Source organism: Panthera onca, chromosome D3 (assembly GCF_046562875.1).
Source record: "Panthera onca isolate mPanOnc1 chromosome D3, mPanOnc1 haplotype 2, whole genome shotgun sequence".
In the NCBI taxonomy this organism is placed as follows: domain Eukaryota; kingdom Metazoa; phylum Chordata; class Mammalia; order Carnivora; family Felidae; genus Panthera; species Panthera onca.
The window spans coordinates 54286796-54308917 of record NC_138350.1 but is presented as its reverse complement, the minus strand read 5'-3'; the positions used below and the strand labels follow the sequence as shown (position 1 = coordinate 54308917).

General features: G+C 38.4%; 1 protein-coding gene across 1 annotated transcript in view; it reads right to left on the bottom strand.

The window, feature by feature from the left end:
• The window catches only part of ASXL3 (ASXL transcriptional regulator 3), a 175287-nt gene that overhangs the window by 57167 nt on the left and 95998 nt on the right, over positions 1-22122 (bottom strand). The window contains exons 7-9 of the mRNA XM_060613566.3: positions 21806-21923; positions 20728-20847; positions 8213-8376 (exon numbers count right to left, since the gene is read on the bottom strand). Coding sequence (XP_060469549.2) covers positions 8213-8376; positions 20728-20847; positions 21806-21923 — 402 coding nt within the window. The remainder of the gene's footprint in view (positions 1-8212; positions 8377-20727; positions 20848-21805; positions 21924-22122) is intronic.

Below are 22122 nucleotides of genomic sequence, written 5' to 3'. Positions count from 1 at the left end.
GTCCTGGGGCTTTTATTCTCATGAGGGAAGACAAATGAACAACTACATAAGCAAGTAATTATTGACTATGGTTAAGTTCTGGGAGAGAAATAATCAGGAAAATAAGTCAGAGAACAACTGAAGAGGACACTTTGGATGGGAGGGAGGACGAAAAAAGCCTCTATGAAGAGAGGACACCAACTGGGTAGATAAGAATTAGCTGGCCTTGCTGAAAGCTGCTGTAAAGCATTCCTAGCAGAGCTCTTAGGAAGTACAGGGGTTAGGAACAGGAGGTTTAGATGTAAGGGTCAGGAAGGAAGACAGAATGGCTAAAGCACCATCGGGTGGGGAGTGCCAGATCTCTCTCCTCTACTTCATGCTTTATTCCTTCAATGGAGTCCTCTTTTACAGTATACATCTAATAATGTCATGCTCCAAACATAAAACCTTGGTATGTCCTACATTGCTTACTAACACAGGAGGCCTTTTTTAAAGATTTGTTCCAACCTTCCCTTCTAACCTCAACTTACCCACCCCGTACCCACCATCTCAAAATACATGTTGACAGATAGCATATACTTTTCTGCCTGTGTCTGGGTGGGGGGCAAGGAACACCAGGTAGAAGAAAGAGCATGAACTTGGGACAGTCAGACAAATCTGTGTTCAGAATTTGGCTCTCATGTTTTTACTTGGAAGAAGTTGGGTAAACCTTTTTTTTTCCCCCCCTCCCTGATCCTTATTTTCACATAGATAAAGTGGGGTTAAAAATACGAATTCTTTGGAGAGTTATAGTAAGGATTACTGATAATTTATGTAGGAGGCTTAGCACTATAAGTAATCAATATTACTACTGGCACATACTGTTTCCTCTATTTGGAAGGCCCACCACACTTCTTTTCCTGGTAAACTTCCTCCATCTTTCCAGATGCAGTTTAGAGGACACATTCTCTTTGAAGCATTCTGTAACGCCCATAAAATTATCTCTTCATTGCTCCCATAACACAATGCATATATTTCCACCATGGCACAGTTCTATAACAACACAGGCTTTTACATCTCTCTCTCACTTCTATAACCATCACTTCTCTCAGGGTTGGAACTGTGACTTATTGTACGTTTGTATTATCAGTGCTTACCTGGCACATAATAGGTGTTAAGTAAACATTGGTTGGATGAATGAATGCATAAACTATATATTCCATTCCTTCCCCAAACCACTAGGATTTGCCTATATACATAATATTCTACTTCTTCAATAAATCTGTCAGTGAGGAGTCCCAGCAGGCACAGATGGCTAATTCAAGTTAGCATCATTTGAAGACAGTAGATTAAAGAGACTACTTACAAAGAAAAATATGGTCAAGGTGCAAACCACCAAGGATAGTGCAGTAAACGAAACCTAATAATTCGGAGCTGTGTTTGACCTGAAGGGTAACAGGAGAAAGAGTTTATCAGAACTTGGACAGACAGAGGATTGTACGGAGAAGACCTTCTGATAGGAGCTGGTTGATGTTTGCAGACTGTGCTGACCACACAGAGCAGGTACAGGGCTCAATCTCACTCTTCTTCCTTCACCCAAACTCCTGTTGAGGCTCCCTAATAGCTGAACCCAATTAGAATCCATGGGGCCTTCTCCTCCCCCCTTACAAGTCATTCAGGCCTGAAACTTAAAACAATATAGGCCTCTGTGCCAGAAAAGCAGAGGGACCATGATGCTCCAAAGTGGGATCACAGAGCCTATTTGGTGAGGGAGGTATCCACGGAGGGAAGCCTGGAGACGAGGTGCAGAGGCATTGCACAGTGAGGAACACCTGCATGGAGGAGGGGCCCAATATGCAATGTCAGAGGTCAAGCAGGAAGGGGAAGGTGCCCAAGCTGGATGAGTGGATAGGTGGCCTGTCATGGAGTCTGAGCCTGAGTATAGTGAAGGAGACCAACCACATGGAGCTGTATAGAAGCATGGCTACTACCTATAAAGGGATTAGTCACATATTTAGATATATTAAGGGTAATAAAAACTGGGTTTCTCACTGTGTCAGCTACGGAAAGGGAGAACACTAGAATAAACCATGGGTATTAGATTAGGACTGGAGGTATTAGTGTAAACTCATGGTTTACAAGACGTACACATACATATAGAAATAAATGTCGATGTAAATTATGCTATGTTTATATATTCCAAAAGACTCATCCTCTTTCTTCTGTATGATGATCCTTGTCTCCAAGACACAGGAGTATTCACACACACACACACACGTACACACACACATGCACTAACTGTACACGTGCTGTGAGATCCTGATTCCTAAATACCATCGTCCACTAAAGGGAACCATGGCTCCTTTAAGAAAGGGTTATTCCAGTGTCTGGGCAAGAAAAGTATAAGACTGGAACAATGTGATGTGCTTCAAAGTAATGGAGTGATCAGAGGGAATGGAGACATGTCAGAAGACACAGGACTCAGCTTGAACAGGCTCCCAGTGACCAAGTGTGGGACAATTCAAGCGTAGTCATCTACTGAAAAAATAGAAAAGGCTGAACTCGTACATATACAAATAAATGAATACATTGAGAGTCTGAGGAGAAAGGATAGTTACATAATTTAAAAGAGCCTCCTCACAAAATATTATTTAATTACAAAGAAAGAAGAAGTAATTTTGGAATTTTGGACTGGAGAAGATTGCAGACAAATTTTAATCAAATGATCAAATGAGCATCATCAATATTGGGACAAATCAAAAATATGTGCCAACTAAGAAGTTCAAGGAGAAGAATACATCATCATTTATCCTATTCCAGAGGTATTCTGAATGTAATCACAAGGAAATAGCACACAAACTCAAATTGGCTTATAATCTCCAAAAGTGTCAAAATCATGAAAGTCAAAGGAAGACTGAATAACTATTCTAGAAATGAGACTAAAGAAACATGACAACTAAATGCACTGACAGATTCTGTACTGGATCTTGCTGCTATAAACGACATTATTGGGACAACTGGCTAAATATGAATACAGCCTAAGAATCAATCACATGGTAAAAATGATCACTGTTAATCTGATCTTGATTGTGTGGATTTTGCTTATGTAAGAGAAATGTCCCTGTTTGTAGAAAATAGAACCTTACCATTATAAAATATTCAAGGAAGGGGATCCTGGATGGATCATCAGATGCAAACTAATTCTCTAATGTATCTTCCAATTTTCTAAAAAGTTTATGATTGTTTAAAACTAAAAAACAATATGGGAGGCATAGGTCCTCCTGATGCAGTAGTTCATACATGGTTTAGCTTCCTGGAACAAAGCGGGTGAAGAAGGCTGAAAGGTGGATCTAGGTGGACAAAGGAAAGATACCCCAGTTACTCCCCAGTGACCTCCTAATGTCCATTTGACACTGTTGCCTGTATACAACCTGCATGTGATGATCTCTTAAGAATTTGCTATTTTCTGTCCGTTCCCTGGTTCTTTCCCACACTCTTTCTTACCCACATCCTTTCATGAATATGTCTTTTATATAAGACTATATCTTGCAGTCTTATCAAATCCCATAGTTGACACCATAATCTACGTAGATGTTCTATGTAGCTATAATCTAACTCCAACTTCTTCAGTTTTAAAACTTGAATATGTAATTGCTTCTCGACATTTCTTATGTAGAAGCATCTCAACCCAACATGTTAAAACCAAACTCAATACCTATCCCACTACAGTGGGCATTGTTAATGGACTACCAAGACTCTCCCTCACCCCCAACTGCATATCCTCTAACACAACTTCCTAAAAACTAGATTTCTAAAGTGTCCTTAACCTCTCTCACAGTACACCATTTTACTTGAGGAGACAGTGAGCACACGAGGTTCAAGAATAGATCTAGCTGCTTTAAACCAATTTGCATATTACATTTCCTTAGCTAGAAGTGTTAAGAAGCGTTCATGTTATCTAAGTAGTACCATTAGAGTGAATCTTAGATCTTTTCCTTTAAACACTGGGACAGAAGTATTTTCCCCATGAATATGAACCAAGAGTCAAGTACCCATTTTTTGATTCAGGTAACCATCCTACCACAAAGGGATTAGAATAGTACCAACAACAAAAAAAGACTATTTTTAAAATTAATTCATTAATAATGAAATGGGTTCTGGACAATAAGTGGATCCCAGGACCAACAACCAGAAACCCACTCTAACTTCTATCTTCCAATTACCTCAGTCAATAAATCCCTTTATATTTAAGTCAGTTTGAGTTTGATTTTGTTACTTGCAGTCTAATGTGTGAAGGAGAGTAAAATTAAATATAAAACTAGATGTGAAAATGGTATACAACAACTAGAAGTTAAAAAATATACATGTGTAATTTAGATATGATATAATGTGTGTGTATATATATATATATATATATATATATATATATATATACATACGTGTGTGTGTGTGTGTGTGTGTGTGTGTGTGTGTGTGTGTGTTCTAGGATAAGCAGGCCTCTGTAAAAGAAAAAAAAAAACTAGAAATATGGAAAAACAAAATACCGGACACATTGGCATAATGACAGTAGGCACTGGCAAGCAAGATAAATGGGAAACCTAGCTTCCATATTTTGGAGACATAATAACTGAATGATCCCCAGCTCTCTACAGTCCAGAGTCAGAGGCTGGTAGGGGCTGCTTCAGGGGAGAAATCTGGTAGAAATCTGGCAAAGGAAGGAAACGAGAAACCTGGGGCTTTCAAATTCTGTAAAAATATGTAAAGACAAGCTTTCGTACAAGCAAAATTGTGAGGTATTTCACGTAATTATAGTACTTTCTACTGAGTTCAAATAAATCTATGTAATCAGATTCTATTCACATTCCTTTTCTACTCATTCTGGCCCAGAAAATGGTGGGATTCATCCCCATTCGGATATTTCTAAGCTGTCGTGAAACAGCACTTTTGGGAGCTTGCTGCATCAGGTCCTGCCCCTTTCTGATAGGAGAGAGGGCTCAGCTCACCTCCAACAAGGCACACAGACACAGAACTCTAAATTTCTCAGTATCAAATGTTGATAGGCCCACAGAGCCTTTCTGTCCTCCCAAGTCGCCCTAGATAAAATCTCCAGTTGCCTTCTGGACCTTTTACAACCTTATCCCTCAGGCAATCTGTCATATATTCCTACTTTTGTGGGTTGAAACTATGTCTGGAATTCAGTCCTTTCTTTTCATTTCCAAGGCCAATGCCCAAGGCCAGACCCTTATCTCACATCTCAACTACTGCAATTGTTTCTTACCCAGTCTCTCTTGTCTTATCTTTCTGCCTGTCCTATCCATCATTTACAGGGCTACTAGCTCCTAAGAGAAAATATGGAATGCATTTTATTTACCCCTTTTTTCTCCCCTATGTCCAGGCACAGAAATATTTGCTTAAATTATTCTATGCATCCCATTTCTCATTTGAAAAAAATCTCTGACGGTACCCAGTTTTCAGAAGAAGTTCAAAGAACTTAATATGCAACCACATCATGAGACGTTGTAAACCATACTCCCCTTTAGAGGAATATCTCACCCCTCTGCCCCCACAGGGCGGTCCAGTCACACTGAACTACTAAATCTTCTCGAACACAAAAGCAGCAAATCTTTATAAATGATAGGCTCTTCCTCTACAAAATTCACTTTCCTTTGGCTATACTTACAAAACACCTATTAGTTTTTCAAGGCTCAACTTAAGTATCCTATCCACCATAAACTCTTCTCCAATACTAGTTTCAGATTAAATGTCATCATCCTCTGTGCCTTCAGAAGGCTTTCTTTATACTACTATCTTGATGTTTCAGTTGTTCTGCTACATCATCTGGGCCAGGTTTACCCAGTTACTAGACTTCTTACCTAGTAATGAGCTAAGTCAACTGCATTTCAGCATGAAGTTAGCTGTTATTTCCCCACAAGATTTATTCTAATATCCTCTGTATTTAGCAAAGTGTATATAGTACATAATACATGCTCGGTCAGGACTGCTTGAATAATTTACCAGTGGACTAAATGTGATATGAGGACAGGTATTGTGCCTTATTCATTGACACTTCTTATAGTGACTAGAAAAAAATGAGGAACAGCAACTGCTGTTACAAGCTGAATAAAATACTGGGCTTAGAATGGCCTTCCGGGTTACCAAAATATTCAGCTAAGTCGAGGACAATTTGTCATTTCTTCATTCAAAAAGATTTACTGAGTATCTTTTACACGCTAAATCTTATTCCAGGAGCTGGGGATAGAATGGTAAGCACGAGAAACCACATGCACATTGAGGCAGAGGGAACAGTTCTGCAGCTTAGAGATCAGGCTCTCCCACCTCCCCAAAATAAAGTTTTCCTTACCTCCTGAGCTCAGTTCTCAGCCACACAAATTTGAAACCTCTGAGTCATTAGTGCCTCCTCCCTATTTTATCAAGTGTTATTTGACAAAATGTAAAACTGCTACCACTGGATGATGGTGGTGATGGTGATGATCACATGATCTTCCTCTTTAATTTCAGTGCTATTCTCCAAATCCAAGCCCTCATTTTGCCTTTTTGGAACAACTAAAATTGCTTCCTAACAACTCTTTCCACTTTTATGCCTCCCATCTCTAAATTTCCTTTCAATACTACCAGAACAATTTTCTTAAAAAGCAACAATCTTACTATATTATAGCTGTGCTCAAAAGCCCTCAATGGCTTTGCAAACACAGGGAGAACACTGTTCAGACTCTTTAGCCTCATACTCAAGGAATCTTCCAAAACTGACTTCCAATTTGTCTGTCCAGATTCTTTCGCACTGTTCTTCCAACAATCTAGACTCCCACAAAATTAGCTTTTGATTTTATATCTTTGAACCTTTCACTTGGTACATTTCCATCCACCTTATTCAAATTCTGCCTACATCTCAAGGCCCAATTCAAGGACCTTAACTTTGTCTCTGATTTTTCCCTCCCACATAGGAAAGCTCAATATACTTTGTGCTTTCCCCTCTAAGCACACCTGCTTCTACCTCATATTTTGATTATTCACAAATACAGCCTATGTATCCAACCAAAGCATATTTAATCATTAATAAATACTTCACAGGCACTTACTAACTTTCCATTACTCCAAAGCACCTAAAACATACCATATTGATAGTAAATATTAAACAAATTTCCATGGAACGAAAGCAAACTCTCAAACAGAAATGTACCCAAAATCAAAATAATCTTTTCCTAAATATGAACAATAATCTCCACCAAAAAGATACATTTGAGTGGTAGAAAACCATAGCTCATCACATTTTAAATATATATGAAAGGAGACAGCTAAGTTAGAAGAAAATAGAATCAAATAAAAAGCTAAGAAAATTTATTCAAAGTAATATGGAAATATTGAATCAATCTCACCCATTTCAGTATACGGATGTATCTCTCATTTTGCGATGCAAATAAACACACACACACACACACACACACACACACACACACACACACACTATGTCCATCAACTGGAAACTACACATGGTGTCAAAATTTATTGAAATAAGAATCACAAAGAAATTTTTCCTAGTTGCCATTTAATAACTTTTGTGAAATTTAATAAAAGTTTATGTGATGAAATATTTTTTTCCTTTTCTTCTCTAAGGAAACAGCTTTAGATGATTGATGCCTGCTATTATGGGTCTATATTTGTATTTCCTTATTTTAGAGGCTTTTCAAAATACAAAAATAAAGTTAAAGCATTTCCAGTTATACTAAAAAGAAAAAGATAAAAGGTGATTATTTATAGGCAATCATATTCATGATGATAGACTCTCAGAAGGCAACTGCAAACATAAATTTTAAATGCTTTTTGGAAAGAGTTGAGAATAAAAACATTTACATAATTTCTTAGAAACCCTGGCTTTTTATTGCTGCACTTCAATATTCCCTCCAGGCAAAGGAGCAGCTACTTCAAAGATTTATTTGATAATGGAATGTTTGATTTCTTTGTTTCCCCCTTCCAATGTGGAAAGGTCTGTTGTTTTCTCTCTACAGCAATGTGCTGTATTTTAAAATTTGAACTGGCTCTCTACTGATAATAAAAATGGCTCTGTTTTGGTAAATTAAAGAAACACACCAATGCTAGCAATGAATATATATATTATAAATACACTATATTTTTATAAAACGGTCCATCCATGTATCAGTCATCTTTGATAACAGAACTGCCATTTCACAATAATATATCTAGTGACTAATATCAAATGTCTAAAACTCCTACTTACCTGCCTATCCACTTCTGGGAGCAAAAGCAGGAGGTATTGTTGAAAATGCTGAGGTAAGGAAGCAAACGTATGTTTATTTATTAATGCCCTCAAGTTAGTGTTGACAAGAATAGATCCTGGGGTTTCTATGTCAATGTCCTCAGCTTTGGTCCATTTCAAGTGTCCTGTGATAAACAAGCAAGAGCATTAATTCCCTGTAGATTGGGAAAGACATGCACATGTACATACACATATATGTACATATCAACCATATTCGATAGTATGTTTAATTCTGTCACTTTTAAAAGTGGCATTTCAGAAAAACTCTCCAAAGCTTCTTTGGGTTCCTGTCTTGTCTTAGTTGTCTTTTATTTTCACAATGTATACTTCACTCCATACCGTCCACATAGTTTTTACAGATGCTACTCAAAGTAGCACCAGGTCTAGAAAAGGAAGTATTTTAATTATGGTCTTCCAATTAATCAGAAGTGTAAAATACTGTGGGAGCATAAATGGTAACAACTACAATTTTTATAAATCCTGTAAGACCTAGGATTAAGAACGGTTCTATTCATTTTAACAGAGATACTGATAGCTAGCTGATAGCTGTGTGATTCCCCATGTATCAGGTGGAACGCTAAGCACTGGGTTGTTTCAAAAGATTCCTATTCAGGGCAGTTGGAGGGTAACAATTTAAAAAGTGATTCTTTGTAAAAAATACTAGCTTCAAGGTCTAAAACACCAATGCATTTTGAAGGATAATTTTACAACTCAAGGTACACTGACCTCCAACAGAAGGCTGTGTGTAGAGTTCACAACTCAAAATTATAACATACAAGAAAATAATCCACTGTGAGGAATAGTCAGTTGATGCATCAAACAGAAGAATTGTCACTTTCAGTCACGTGAGTTAAAAGAACACCTTGAATGTGAGTTGTTTTATCAGGGTATGTTTTAAATCCAGGGCCAGCAAATTACGGTCCATGAGCTATATCCAGTCCAATTTTTGTTTTGGTAAATAAAGTTTTACTGGAACACAGTAAATGCCCAATTGTTTAGCTACTGTCGAGGTCTGCCTTTGCACTACAATGCAGAATTGAAGAGCTGTGCCAGAAATAGCATGACCTGTATTTACTCTCTAGCCCTTAACAGAAAAAAAAACTGTCAACTCTTGTTTTAAATAATTAGAGACAAAAGACAGAATAAAGCCATTATTAATAAACAGGAAACCATGATAAAAGAACAGGCAGCTTTGAAACAGAATCAGACAGAACGTCTAGAAATGAAAATTTAGTTCTTCAGTTAAAAAATGTAATGGACACAATAAAGAATTACTAAATAATTAAAATACAGAGTTAATGAAAATAGCTAGAATGGAGCATAAAAAAATGATGAGTCAAAAAACAGGATAGTGAAGAAATACGGGGATAGCATAAACAGTCAGAATGAACATCTATAGGAGTTTCAGAACAGTGGACAGAAGACTGGCAATATTTGAAGAGCTAATGACCAAAGTTTTTAGAACTGAAAAAATGGCAAGAGTTCTCAGGTAAAGGGATACATCAAATCTCAAGAAGGACAAATACCCACTTTTCGTCTGATGTGTTGACATTATAAAACATCAACAATAAAAAGGATATTATAAAACAATTTTAACAAAAATAAATTATGTCCAAAGAGATGACAATAAGAACACAGAAATCTTATCACTAAGTAACAGATGGCAGTGGAATATCTTCAAAGGGGCAAGAGAATGTGAGCTACAATCTAGAATTTCATTAATAAGAAAGTCTCTCAAAAATGGCAATGATGGCAATGAGAAAAGAACATTTTTGTATCCAAAATGGAAACTATCCTTTAGAGAATCTCACTAAATAATCAGTAGTGGATATTCTCAACAAATGAAAAATTAAATCGAAGAAGGAATGAATGGGTTGCAGAAACAATGGTAAACTAAAAGACTAATAGATCAGAGCAACTCCAAGTAAATATAAATAGTGAAAAATAATACTAATAATTAGTAAGAGTTAAGTAAAGAAAATAAATAAGTTAAAGAGGAAATAAATTGGAAAATAACTGCATGCAAGATGTGAAGATGTGATTGAAATAAGAGCGCTATCAAACCCTGGCATTATTTGAGAAGGAAGAGGACAATAGCCTAGTTCTTTACTTGGTTAAAATTGTGTAGATCTCACAGTTCACAAGTATGAGCCCCGCATCGGGCTCTGTGCTGACAGGTCAGAACCTGGAGCTAGTTTCAGATTCTGTGTCTCCTTCCCCCTCTCACGCTCTGTCCCTCTCTTTCAAAAATAAATAAACTGTAAAAAAAAAAAAAAAAAAAAAAAAAAAGAAAAGAAAAGAAAAAAGAAAACCTCTATAGGTAACCACTAGAGGCAATTAAAAAGAATTATAACTTCCAAATAAATGCATGGAAGGAAATCTCAATGAATCAAATGGAAGGCATAAAAGTAGAAAAACAATAAAAATTAAGTCCAACAAAATCAAAATAATATAAATGGATTTTCATACTTGATTTACAAAGTAATGCAATCCACCTATGTGATGCTTACAAGAAATATACTTAATGATCATGAGGAATGGATGAAAATGAAATAAAGACATACTAGCCAGAGACTCAAAACAACAAAATAATACAACAATATTAACATCAGACAAGATACACAAAGGTAGAAAACCTTATTGGGGATGAGAAAGATCACTCCTTAAGTATAAAAGGAGTAATTCACTGAGAAGATATAATGACCTTAAATCTGCATCCATTTAAGCAGCACATCATTCAAAAATTAAAACTGAGAGAATTAAAAAGAGAAAGTGCCATTACACAATGCTAGTGAGAAGTCTTAACACCTCCTACCAGAAACTGAGACATCAGACAAAAAAACTTGTCTTAATACAGAGAACTTTAACAACTCAATAATCAATGTTGAACTAATGAATTTAACATAGGTCACTGCACTGAGCTGTTAGAGAAAGCAATGTTTTGTCAGCACTCAAGGAACAGTAAAACAAACAAACCTGACCTATGAGTCTCCACAAATACTGATGAACAATATAAAACTTCATCTAATTAGGTAGCAATAACACAAACACAGCAACTCTCCAATCCTCCAATACCCATTATTTGGATATTCAAAAGCATACTTTTAAGTATTTCATAAGTAAAAGAAAAACAATTCAATGGAAATTAGAAAAAATTTGGATTCTAAATGACAGTGCCAAAATTTGTGAAACACAGCTCGATTTAAAGGTAAATTTTACCAATTATAGAATAGAAAAAGAATTGAAAATTCAAAGTTAAGTGTACAAATGAACTATGCAAAAACTTGAAAAAAAAAGGATTACAAAAATAAGAGTATACATTCATGAAACAGAAGGACAATGAAGACCATAAACAACCAAAAAAGGGTTTTATGTCTCGTTTTTTTTTTTTTTTAATTAGGCTAATAAAATAGATATACTTCTGGTGAGAGATCAAATAAATAAAGAGGAATGAAAGGTAGGGCCATAAATCTAGATATAGCATACAAGGCAGATATAATGAAAAAGAGGTGTTAAGTGGTATAATACTATGACTTTATCCAATATCTTTGAAGACTATTTTTAAGTTTATAAATACTCCAATTCAAAATAGAAATCCTGAATAAATTTGCAAAACCCTTTAAAAAAATGGATAATTAGGCAACCTCCCCTACCCCACATACACACAAAACACATAAACAGCTCTAAAGATGACTTTTACCAAAACATTAAGGAGCTCTCTTAGCACTTCATTTTGTACATATTCCAGGGAATAGGTAAAGAAACAAAGATTTCCAATTCACTTCATGAAGTTAATATAAGCTTTATTCCAAAATAAGGACAGGGGTGCCTAGATGGCTCAGTCAGTTAAGCATCTGACTCTTGGTTTCAGCTCAGGTCATGATCTCATGGTTCGTGAGTCTGAGCCCTGTGTCAGACTCCACGCTGACAGTGTGGAATCTGCTTGGGATTCTCTCTCTCCCTCTCTGTGCCCCTCCCCTGCTTGCTCGCTCTCTCGCTCTCGTGCACTCTCTCTCTCTCTCAAAATAAAAAACTTAAAAAAATAACTGGGCGCAGGGGTGGCTCAGTCGGTTGAGTGTCTGACTTTGGCTCAGGTCATGATCTCACAGGTCATGATCTCACAGCTCGTGAGTTCGAGCCCCGCGTCGGGCTCTGTGCTGACAGCTCAGAGCCTGGAGCCTGCCTCAGATTCTGTGTCTCCCTCTCTCTCTGCCTCTAACCCACTCGAATTCTGTCTCTGTCTCTCTCAAAAATAAACGAACATTAAAAAAAAAAAAAAAGAACAAGGCCAGTATAAGAGAACAAATATTCAGCCAACCCCACTTACAAAGACACAAAAAAGGTACAAAAGTTGTATCATTTAAAAAAATCTAAAGCAAATCTGACATTTATTTAGTCAAGGAGGTAGGTATATAGGTGTCTGCTTTATTCGTACTGTATCTGTATTTTTCTGTATGTTTGGTCTTTTACAATTAAAACAACAACAAAAAAAAGTCCACAAGGAGAAAAGAATTAGGGAGAAGTTTCTGTTGTCAGCAACAGAGGCAAAAATAAAACCTAGAGACAAAAAGGGTGACAAATATAGGAAAGGAGTCTACTTAATTCCCATTTATGGCCTACATATTCTCATATGAAGGAGTTGAGGTCATTTACCAAGAGTGATTCTGACTGGGAGGAAGGTTGGGGAAATGAGAGAATTATAAGACTTTGAACCATGTTATAAGCAATATGAGAAGAAGGACCTTTGTGGTTGGTTACTATTTAGTATGGTTCAAAATCTTTAAGAATATCATTGATGAAGGAAGATTCAGAGAGGTATATAATCTTTTATGACAAACCCAAAAGATCTATTTCAAAGATGTCCAACTAAGCAAGAATATGTTCTATAATTTTGGAACAAAGACAGAGCAGAGAAACTTCTTGCTAAATTTGTAGCCATACAGGATGTTTAATTCCATTTTAATTATCCTTACACACTTACTCTTAATTGGCTTAAGAACAATCCAATTATATCTGATTGTCTTATCTCATTAAAGCTGGTACCTCATCTCCCTACAGCATTCAGAGGAAGAAAAAGATGTCATTTTAGTGTCTAATTCCTGGACACTAGAGACTATAAAGTAGCTGCAGTCTGGAGAAGGAGGGATGAGAAGCATCAGTCGCCAAACTGCCAAAGTGAGAGTCTATGACATACACAAAGACACTAGGCTGGCCGCATGATAAAAATCATGGGGAAATACATCCAATCGGGTCAGGGAAATTCTCTATTAATTTTGCCCAAGGGGAGTTCAAAGACCACCAATCTGAGTAAAGGCTGCTGACTGGAGCAGTTGATCAATGGGTAGTCTGTTGGCTTAAAGACTCCTATTTCGAAGAAGGGAACCCACAGAGAACTTATGCATAAAATGCACAGAGACACAGACATAACCCTAACCCAGAGGGAAGAGGCACATGCAAGAAGCAGACCAGGGTCTTTTGTTAGAAGAGGCACTGCCCAAAGAAATACAAAAAGTTCAAAATGAAAAAGTTCTTTATTGTTGCAAAGAAATAAGAGAGGAATGATTCTAAAAGAGCACAGAGAATAAAAACAGCCATTCAAAGAGTCAGTGTAAGGTAGAGGGGATGGAGAGAAATTATCAGAGGACAAAAGCTAATCATCTACAATGTGATGCAATGTAAACTTCACAAATGAGGCAATTGTATAAAAAAGTCTATCGAGTAGCACTGAATCTATTAAAATATAGTACCGACATTAAAAAACTATGGGGATTATTGTTAAAAAACAGAATATAAATGTTAACAATGTTGATGTTTAAAAATAATAAAGCTAACAAAAATATGGAGTAGGAGGGACTATAATTATTCCCCTGTCCTTTATACTATACTGTCCGAAATTATAACGAGTAATCAAAAAAATCAGTTTTTCATAGTTTAATATCTTTGGAGACAACTTGTAGCAATGAACGTATCTTGTGGCGATGTTTAGCAATTTTGTTTTTTTGGTTTTATTTCTGTTCTTTTTATTATTCAGCTAAAATTAATTAAATTTAGCACTTTTAATTAAAATGGTTAATACAGTTTTTCTAAGATGATCTCTGGCTGTAGATACACATTAAGCAATGTAAAATCACCTTCTTCCACCAGGTGAGGATAAGAGAAATCTGAGTTAGAAGAGGTCCTTCATCCCACTCTGCTGGCACCTTGATCTCCGACTTTCAGCCTCTAGAACTTGAGTTAAGATGCCAGAGTAGTAGGAGGACTCTATGCTTGCCTCATAACTTGAACACTGCTAGATAAATAACTGGATCATTCTGAACACCCAGGAAATCTGTCTAAGGACCTACAGAACAAGCTGCATGACCAGGAGGAGAGAAGAGGCCACATGGTGGAGGGTAGGTGGTGAGGAGATGTGATTTGGGGGAGAAAAGGATCATGGGTACTGCGGAGAGGAGGGAGCCCTGATCACGGAGAGAGGAGACAGAGAAAAAGACAGAGGGAGCATCGCACAGGGGCTCACACAAGGAAAACTCTTCTCCAATGCCACTGACTGGAAAATGAGAGGGGCTGCTTATCTTCAGTGTTTACAACCAGCAGAGCTCCAAGACTGGAGTTTCAGAGTTCTGCACCATGGATGGTATGGAGCCAGCAGGCACTGCAGTGCTTCTGTGGAGAAGGCAGGCAGAAGCCCAGGAGTAGATGATGCAGTCTGAGGATCCCCTGGGGCACACTGGGCGAGATGTTTCCCCTTCTTGGAGTGCATCTGGGAGAGGTGGCATTGCCACACAGGGGGCAAAAGAACTGGCAGGCACTATCGTGCTGCCCCATTCATTGGCACAGGCATAGTGATACCTGCTGAGGGTGGCTAAGCTGGACTCGGGCTTTTTGCTGTGCTTTCCTCTGAACTCCAAGCTCCTGCGTGTTGGTGTGACTGCCCTTCTAGGATAAACCAGCATCAGCTCCTCAGTGGCATGACCTTCCCCCAGAGGACCAGCACGGTCTGAGCCACGCTGGATCCCTAAAGTTTGGAGTTTTGAAACTCACCAGCAGGTCTGATAAAACATGGGTTTACTGTGCTGCTAAGCGAGCAGACAGCCCTGACACAAATGTCTCAGATCCCTGGGACTCACGAGGGGAGACCGTCTGCTCTCCAGTGAGGACTTTTCAGACAGTGGCAGGTGTGAACGCACCGGGGACAATGGAGAGGGCTGGTGCCATTCTTCTCCCCTGCCCATCAGCATGACCGAATGATAGCGACCAGCCCAGCACCCACAGTGGAGGCCAGAGCCACTTAAACCAAGCCCTGTCCCCCTGCACTCTGCAGGTGCTTCTTTACTAGGGCAAATGAGTGTGAGACACAGAGCAGCAGGTTCCTCCCCCAGAAGACCAGCACAAACTCCTACCAAGCCTGCTCACCACAGACTGCTGTAAAGCTTCAACTCTAGTGGCAACAGATTAGGCCTCTTAACAGGCAGACCAGAACACACCTAGTTAAGATCTGGCACATTCTGGACAAGGTCCAAACACTGTCCACTGCAGGCAAGGAGACGTTCTCCAAAGGACTGACCTCAGAGAAACAGCAGCCCAACCATGGAACATAGCATACACCAGAAACATCTCCTAAAGCACCAGGCCCTAAGAAGTATATGACCTCTTCTTAATGAAGCCATTACTCCGGGGAGCAGGAAACACAGGCTCTCCCAACACAGCAAAGGAGACAAAGGCCTAGACAAAGTGCCAATATTTTTTCCACCTGTGCCAACTCACCATGTTATCACATCTATTCCATCAGAGAGATACTCAGGGAAATATTCTCAAAATTTTCATACATAACCATGGTCAAGAACAAAAAATAACCAAGAGAAGACAAAAAAAAAAACCCCTAAGTCACAAGTAATGGCCTTCCATTCTGAGTGATGCATTTCTTTTAAGTTTACTTATTTATTCTGAGAGAGAGTGCATGAGAGAAACAGAAAGAGGCGGGGGGGGGGGAGGGAAAGAGAGAGAGAGAGAGAGAGAGAGAGAGAGAGAGAGAGAGAGAGAGAGAAAGGGAGAGAGAGAAAGGGAGAGAGAGAAAATGAATCCCAAGCAGGCTCTGTGCTGTCAGCACAGAGCTTAAAGTGGGGATTGATCTCACAACTGTGAGGTCATGACCTGAGCCCAAATCAAGAGTCAGACACTTAACTGAGCCACTGGGTGCCCCATGATAAATTTCTCATAAAAGTTTCAACACTGGGGTGCCTGGGTGGCTCAGTTGGTTTGAGCATCTGACTTCAGTTCAGGTCATGATGTCACCGTTCATGAGTTCACGCCCTGCCACTGGACGCTGTGCTGACAGCCTGGAGCCTGCTTCGGATTCTCTGTCTCCCTCCCTCTCTGCCCTTTCCCTGCTAGCTTACGTATGCTCTCCCTCAAAAACAAACACTAAAAAAAAAAAAAAAAAATTTAAAACAAAAAACCTTCAACCTCACTATCAGAAGAACTAGAATGACTGAGGGATACTAAAGCTCAATTATTTTTTATTGTGGGCTCCTAACTGTCTCCAGGGAAACTGGCATATGAAGGGACCTGACAGAGGTCTATGGTGCTTTCTTACTGCCGTGTCCTCAGGGAAGCACACCAGAATCCCTTGTGCCCGGGGCTACATGCATGAGCTTCCAAGACCCAGGAGACATCTATACCTGAATAGGGTGACTATCTTGTAGTTTGACTAGTTAAGTAATTGCTAGACAGCAAAAGGAAGCACCTAGGGGACAATCAGAAGAACTGTATATCCTGCTAAGGAAATCTCACGATAAGGATGACAATTGAGACTGGATTTGGACTGGATTTACTTTAAGTTAGAACAGACTTACACCATTTGTTTTAATTCAGAATGATAGCAACAGGAGTTTTATACATTTACTGCCACCTAGAGAAGGCAAAGATAGTTAAAACTAAATGTCTATAACTGTATGAATTAGAGGTCTAGCTCTGATGAGGAAAATGCTCTTCCTGTCTGGCTGGCTCCTGGGTGTTGGCTGGGTTCATCTTTCCTTGCACTGGTTCTGCAACTCTACAAGAATGACCGGAACCCCAGGAGCACAGGACCATTTTTATTGAAGGATATGTAAGTATGCTGAAGCCTGTAGGATGCCTCATTCATCCAAACTTACAAACCCATTCAGCTACTTATAAATAATCCACTCAAACCTTATCCAGCACCTGCTAAACCAGAGGCATATAATGGGTGTGTGAGGACCTCAAAGACAGACATGAAGGTCCCTATTCCCAAGGAATTAACAAGTTAGCGGCAAAGAGGGAAGAGCAAAATGCAAATAAATATGCCTGAAGAACTATTCAATACCATCCTGATTCTAAAATGCTTCACAGCATGGAGAATCTTTTACTCTGTAAGATTCCTAAAGTCACAGAACATCAAAAATATTTTTTAAAGTTTTTATTTATTTTGAGGGAGAGCCAGCATGCATGAGAGCTGGGAAGGGGCAGAGAGAGAGGGAGAGGAAGAGTCCCAAGCAGGCTCCATGGTGTCAGGGCAGAGCCCGATGCCGGGCTTGAACTCATGAACTGTGAGATCATGACCTGAGCCAAAGCCAGACACTTAATCGACAACTGACTGAGCCACCTAGGCGCCCCCAAAACATTACTTTCTTAAAAAGACGTGGGTCATTGTCTAGAAATGGTTACATTAAGGCTCTTTCTTTTATTTCATTTACATTTTTTCACTGTTTATTTTACAGGAGGCTTCATAGCACTGCTGACTTCACTTGCACAGGATAAGCTATTTCACCCTGTTTGCTGGTTAGTCATCAGTCACCTTTCTTTCCCTGTAATCAGCTTATTTTTGACAGTTTTTTACCTTAATTGACTTAATTTTAAGTGCTATCTTCTTCCTCCATCTGCTTGATTTTACAGGATCAGCCAGGATGTCTTAAGAGTGGCTAGCTTTCGCTTCATGTGTAACTAGTGTAGCTGCATTTGAACACTGACAGCAGACTCATCCTGTCACAGAGTGTTCTGCTGCTCCTCAGTGGGGCCTACAGGTCCAGGGCATGGGCTAGATGATTTGACATAGATAGCCAACATAATGGTCAAGTCCAGAGTACAGGCTAGATGATTTGATATTCAGATACCCAACATAATGGTCAAGTCCAGGGCACGGGCTAGATGATTTGACATAGAGAGCCAACATAATGGTCAAGTCCAGAGTACGGGCTAGATGATTTGACATTCAGATACCCAACATAACGGTTTAGACTCTGGAGTTAGCTATGTCTTGGCTTTTATCTTAGCCATGTCATTTACGAGAAGCCTCCTTAACCCTTGGGGCCTCAGCTTCTTCAGCTGAAAAATGAACATAATTCCACTGTACATAACTGAAGGCAGTATTGAATGAGATAACTTCTGTCAAAATACCTAGACCATGGCATTAAATATGGGCAGTGAATATTATTTCACTTCTACATTCTTTCTCAATGATGTAGCTTCATTATTCTACTATTTTGCAGTCTTAAAAAAAAAGGTTAAAAAGAACTCGGTGGTCTTCTTTATCACCTTTGTAATTTGCTAACAAGCCAGCTGAAATATTCTGACAACACAATTTTTAACATGTAAGATGTTTACTGCCATGTAGGGCTTCTAGGTAACAATAGCCGGAATACAAGAGATCCTGACTAAAGACCTGAACACCTGACAGGATCCTGATCACCTAATACACACTCCACTTGACTTCCAGTACTGAAGTTAGCTAAGTAATTAAATAGGGTGGCCCCTGTGCCTTGAATTTTCTTAAACTCATGATATGGCATTGGCTTTACTGAGGTTGGTAGCAGGCCATTTTTAACTGAAGGTCACTGACTTTTAAATTACTTACGATACAATAACATGACTTTTTTTTTTTTAGTACATTCTTTACATGTCACTCTCCCAGTATAGTTTTCTATTTTAGAAACTACTTCTATTAAATTACAAACTTTACAATACCCAAAAGACTAGAAAACAAACAAACAAACAAAAACCCATCAGTATATACGTAACTGAGGTTATACACAAACACATATTCATGCATTGGGGCTACACAAAAATTATAAAATTATTTAGCCTTGGAAATAATGCAAAAGAGGTAATTATACTACATGCCAAGAATGTAAAACAAAAATAAATTCTGCTTCCCCAAAGAGATCTTATCTGAAGATATATAAATCCTATTCAAAGACTTTTTATTGAAAGCAACAGGGTGCCAGGCTGGCTCAGTTGTTTAGAGCATGAGACTCTTGATCTTGGGGTCATGAGTTTGAGCCCCATGTTGGGCGGAGAGATTACTTTAAAAAGTTAAAAAGAAAGAAAGAAAGAAAGAAAGAAAGAAAGAAAGAAAGAAAGAAAGAGAGAAAGAGAGAAAGAGAGAGAGGGAGAAAGCAAGCTCGCTCCCAGGACTTAGCAAAATTCCTGGTATATATGATTGATAGGCAATCAATAAACCCAGATCAATAAACCTTTCCTACAAAGTTACTAACCTGAACTTTATTCTATATGTAAATATAGAATCAAGTTATAAAGTTAAACACTTGCTTGAATTCTATAAACACATGAACTGCAAATAAGAATTACCCTAAGTTGCCAAGAAAGTAAGTGGCAGAACCAATAAAAAAGTTCAGGTCAGTAACTTTGTAGTTTCTACCAACCATTTTACAAAACATTACAAAGATCCAGGCCATTATCGTTACCCTTGCTCAGAGGTGAAATAACTGAAAGAAAGAAGCCATTAGGTCCAGACATCCAACAAGGCAGATTCGGTAGAGAATTACAATGTTCAGCCCCAGATGTGTTTTCTTTTTCATCTTTTTCATTCTCATATTACGTTTTCCCTGAATGCTGCTGTTGAATTCCTGGTGAAAGTTATCAGGAAGGAAATCTGCAGAGGAAAACCTGGTGCTGAGTCTCAGGACCCAGGGACTGTGTCTCCCACACTTGTCGGCAGTTTTACACTGTTTTTCCGACAGGCACTGCTGAATATTTCAAGCAGCACAGATGACAAGCGAGGCAGAGCAGTTTTACTGCAGCAGGACCCCACTGACAATGTCCTCTATGGTTCAATGAACTCTTTACAGAAAGTTGTCTTTTTCCCCCAATACAGTATATCCCAATAAACTGAAACCCGGCTGCAGGAACAAAACATGGCATAGGAGATAAAATCATGACTTGGCAGATAATTTCTTGAATACACAGATCGTTTTAAATCTCCAACCTTTAGCCTCTGCTTCACCCAATAATATCGTGTACAGATTCAGCAATACACTTAAGACCAATCTGTTGGAACTGTATTTTCTTATTTAGTATCTTTTTTGGTTTAAATAAACTAGAAAGAATTTTAAGTTTCCTTGTTTATCCATTAAAAAAATGTCCTAAGAATTTTCTGTAATTTCACTGAAAAAGATACAAATCTCTAAAACGTGAAATGTCATAGGCTATTGAACACTCACCCAAACCAGACTTTTTTAATCGTTTTAAGTGCTGACTTGTTTGTTTTCCAGTGGGAGATTTTTGCCCATGTTTCATTTCTTTATCTGAACTGTCTGCTTCACCATTTTTAGATTCGGAGCCTAAAAAAGGAAATAGTTATTATGTCATTATCTTCCTCTTGCTGTCCTTGAAAAGAAAAATCTAAAATTGTTTCAAAAACCATAGATATAATCTCCTTTTCTATAAGTTAATTCACTACCTTTGGCCACAATCTGATTCCTCTACTGGATATAAAGAGAAAAGCCCAATAAATCAATCAAACAGAACAAAAAGCAGGAACAGATGGCCTAATAGTGGAGTCAAAAACACGTTCTCTGATCTGATAGCTTTTAAAAGAAACACTCAGATCTTTTGTAAAAACACACGAATAAGCTTCAACAATACTATACCATTTAGAGACCATGCAAGACAGAGACAGAAACATGAAGGCAGAAGAGAGGCTTGAAGAGAAGGAGAGAGCAAACCTCTAGAAATAACTTTATGCTGAAACAGGAACAGAAAATACACACATCAACCTATAATAAATAGAATGGTACATAGCTGATAAAGTGACAGAAGGTAAATTAGAAGAAAAGGTCAGGGCTGCGCTGAGGTGAGAAGAATGTTCCCAGGACACAGAAACTAATAAAGGATGCCCGATTTTGCCGAAGACTGAAAAACAAATTCACACTCACGGAAGAACTGCTTTTGATGGCATTACACACCAGCATGGGGTCCACCATTAAAGTTCAACATTCAAACAAAAGCCAAAGCCACAACAAAAAAATCCACCTAGCAGTCCCACACATTTTCTTGCACCTATTGACATCAGCAAATGAAGTCCTTTGATGATGAACGAGCTGGTGCCTTTTATTTTCTTAAGAACAAAATGCCCTGTTAGGTTTGAATCACTGAAAGAGTCAAAAGTATAAAAAAATTAAAATGAAACCTCAAGTAGGAATATTATTCAGTTGCAGAGCAAATCTGTGCCATCTCTCACAGTGAGGAAGTCTCCTTCGGGCAGAAACTGGCCAAGCATACAATATTTGAGCTCTTTACCTGAAGGCGAATCCGACTGCTCATCAGACACCTTTAATGGTGTCAAAACAACACGAGGAACAGTCTTGTTTACCATCATTGAGACTCCATTTCTTCTTTTCTGCTGCTGCCTCAAAGCCTACAAAACATGATAATAAAATATAACATAAAACTATAGCCAAAATGATTTCTCATGATCGAATTCAACGGTCCATTTGCCCACCACTAGATACCACCTCTTAAGAGACTTAAATTCCACAGAGTCACTAATTTATCCTGATTCTTAATGTCATTTTCATGTCATTTTCCCTCAAAAGCATAAAATCAGGCTTTGGCAA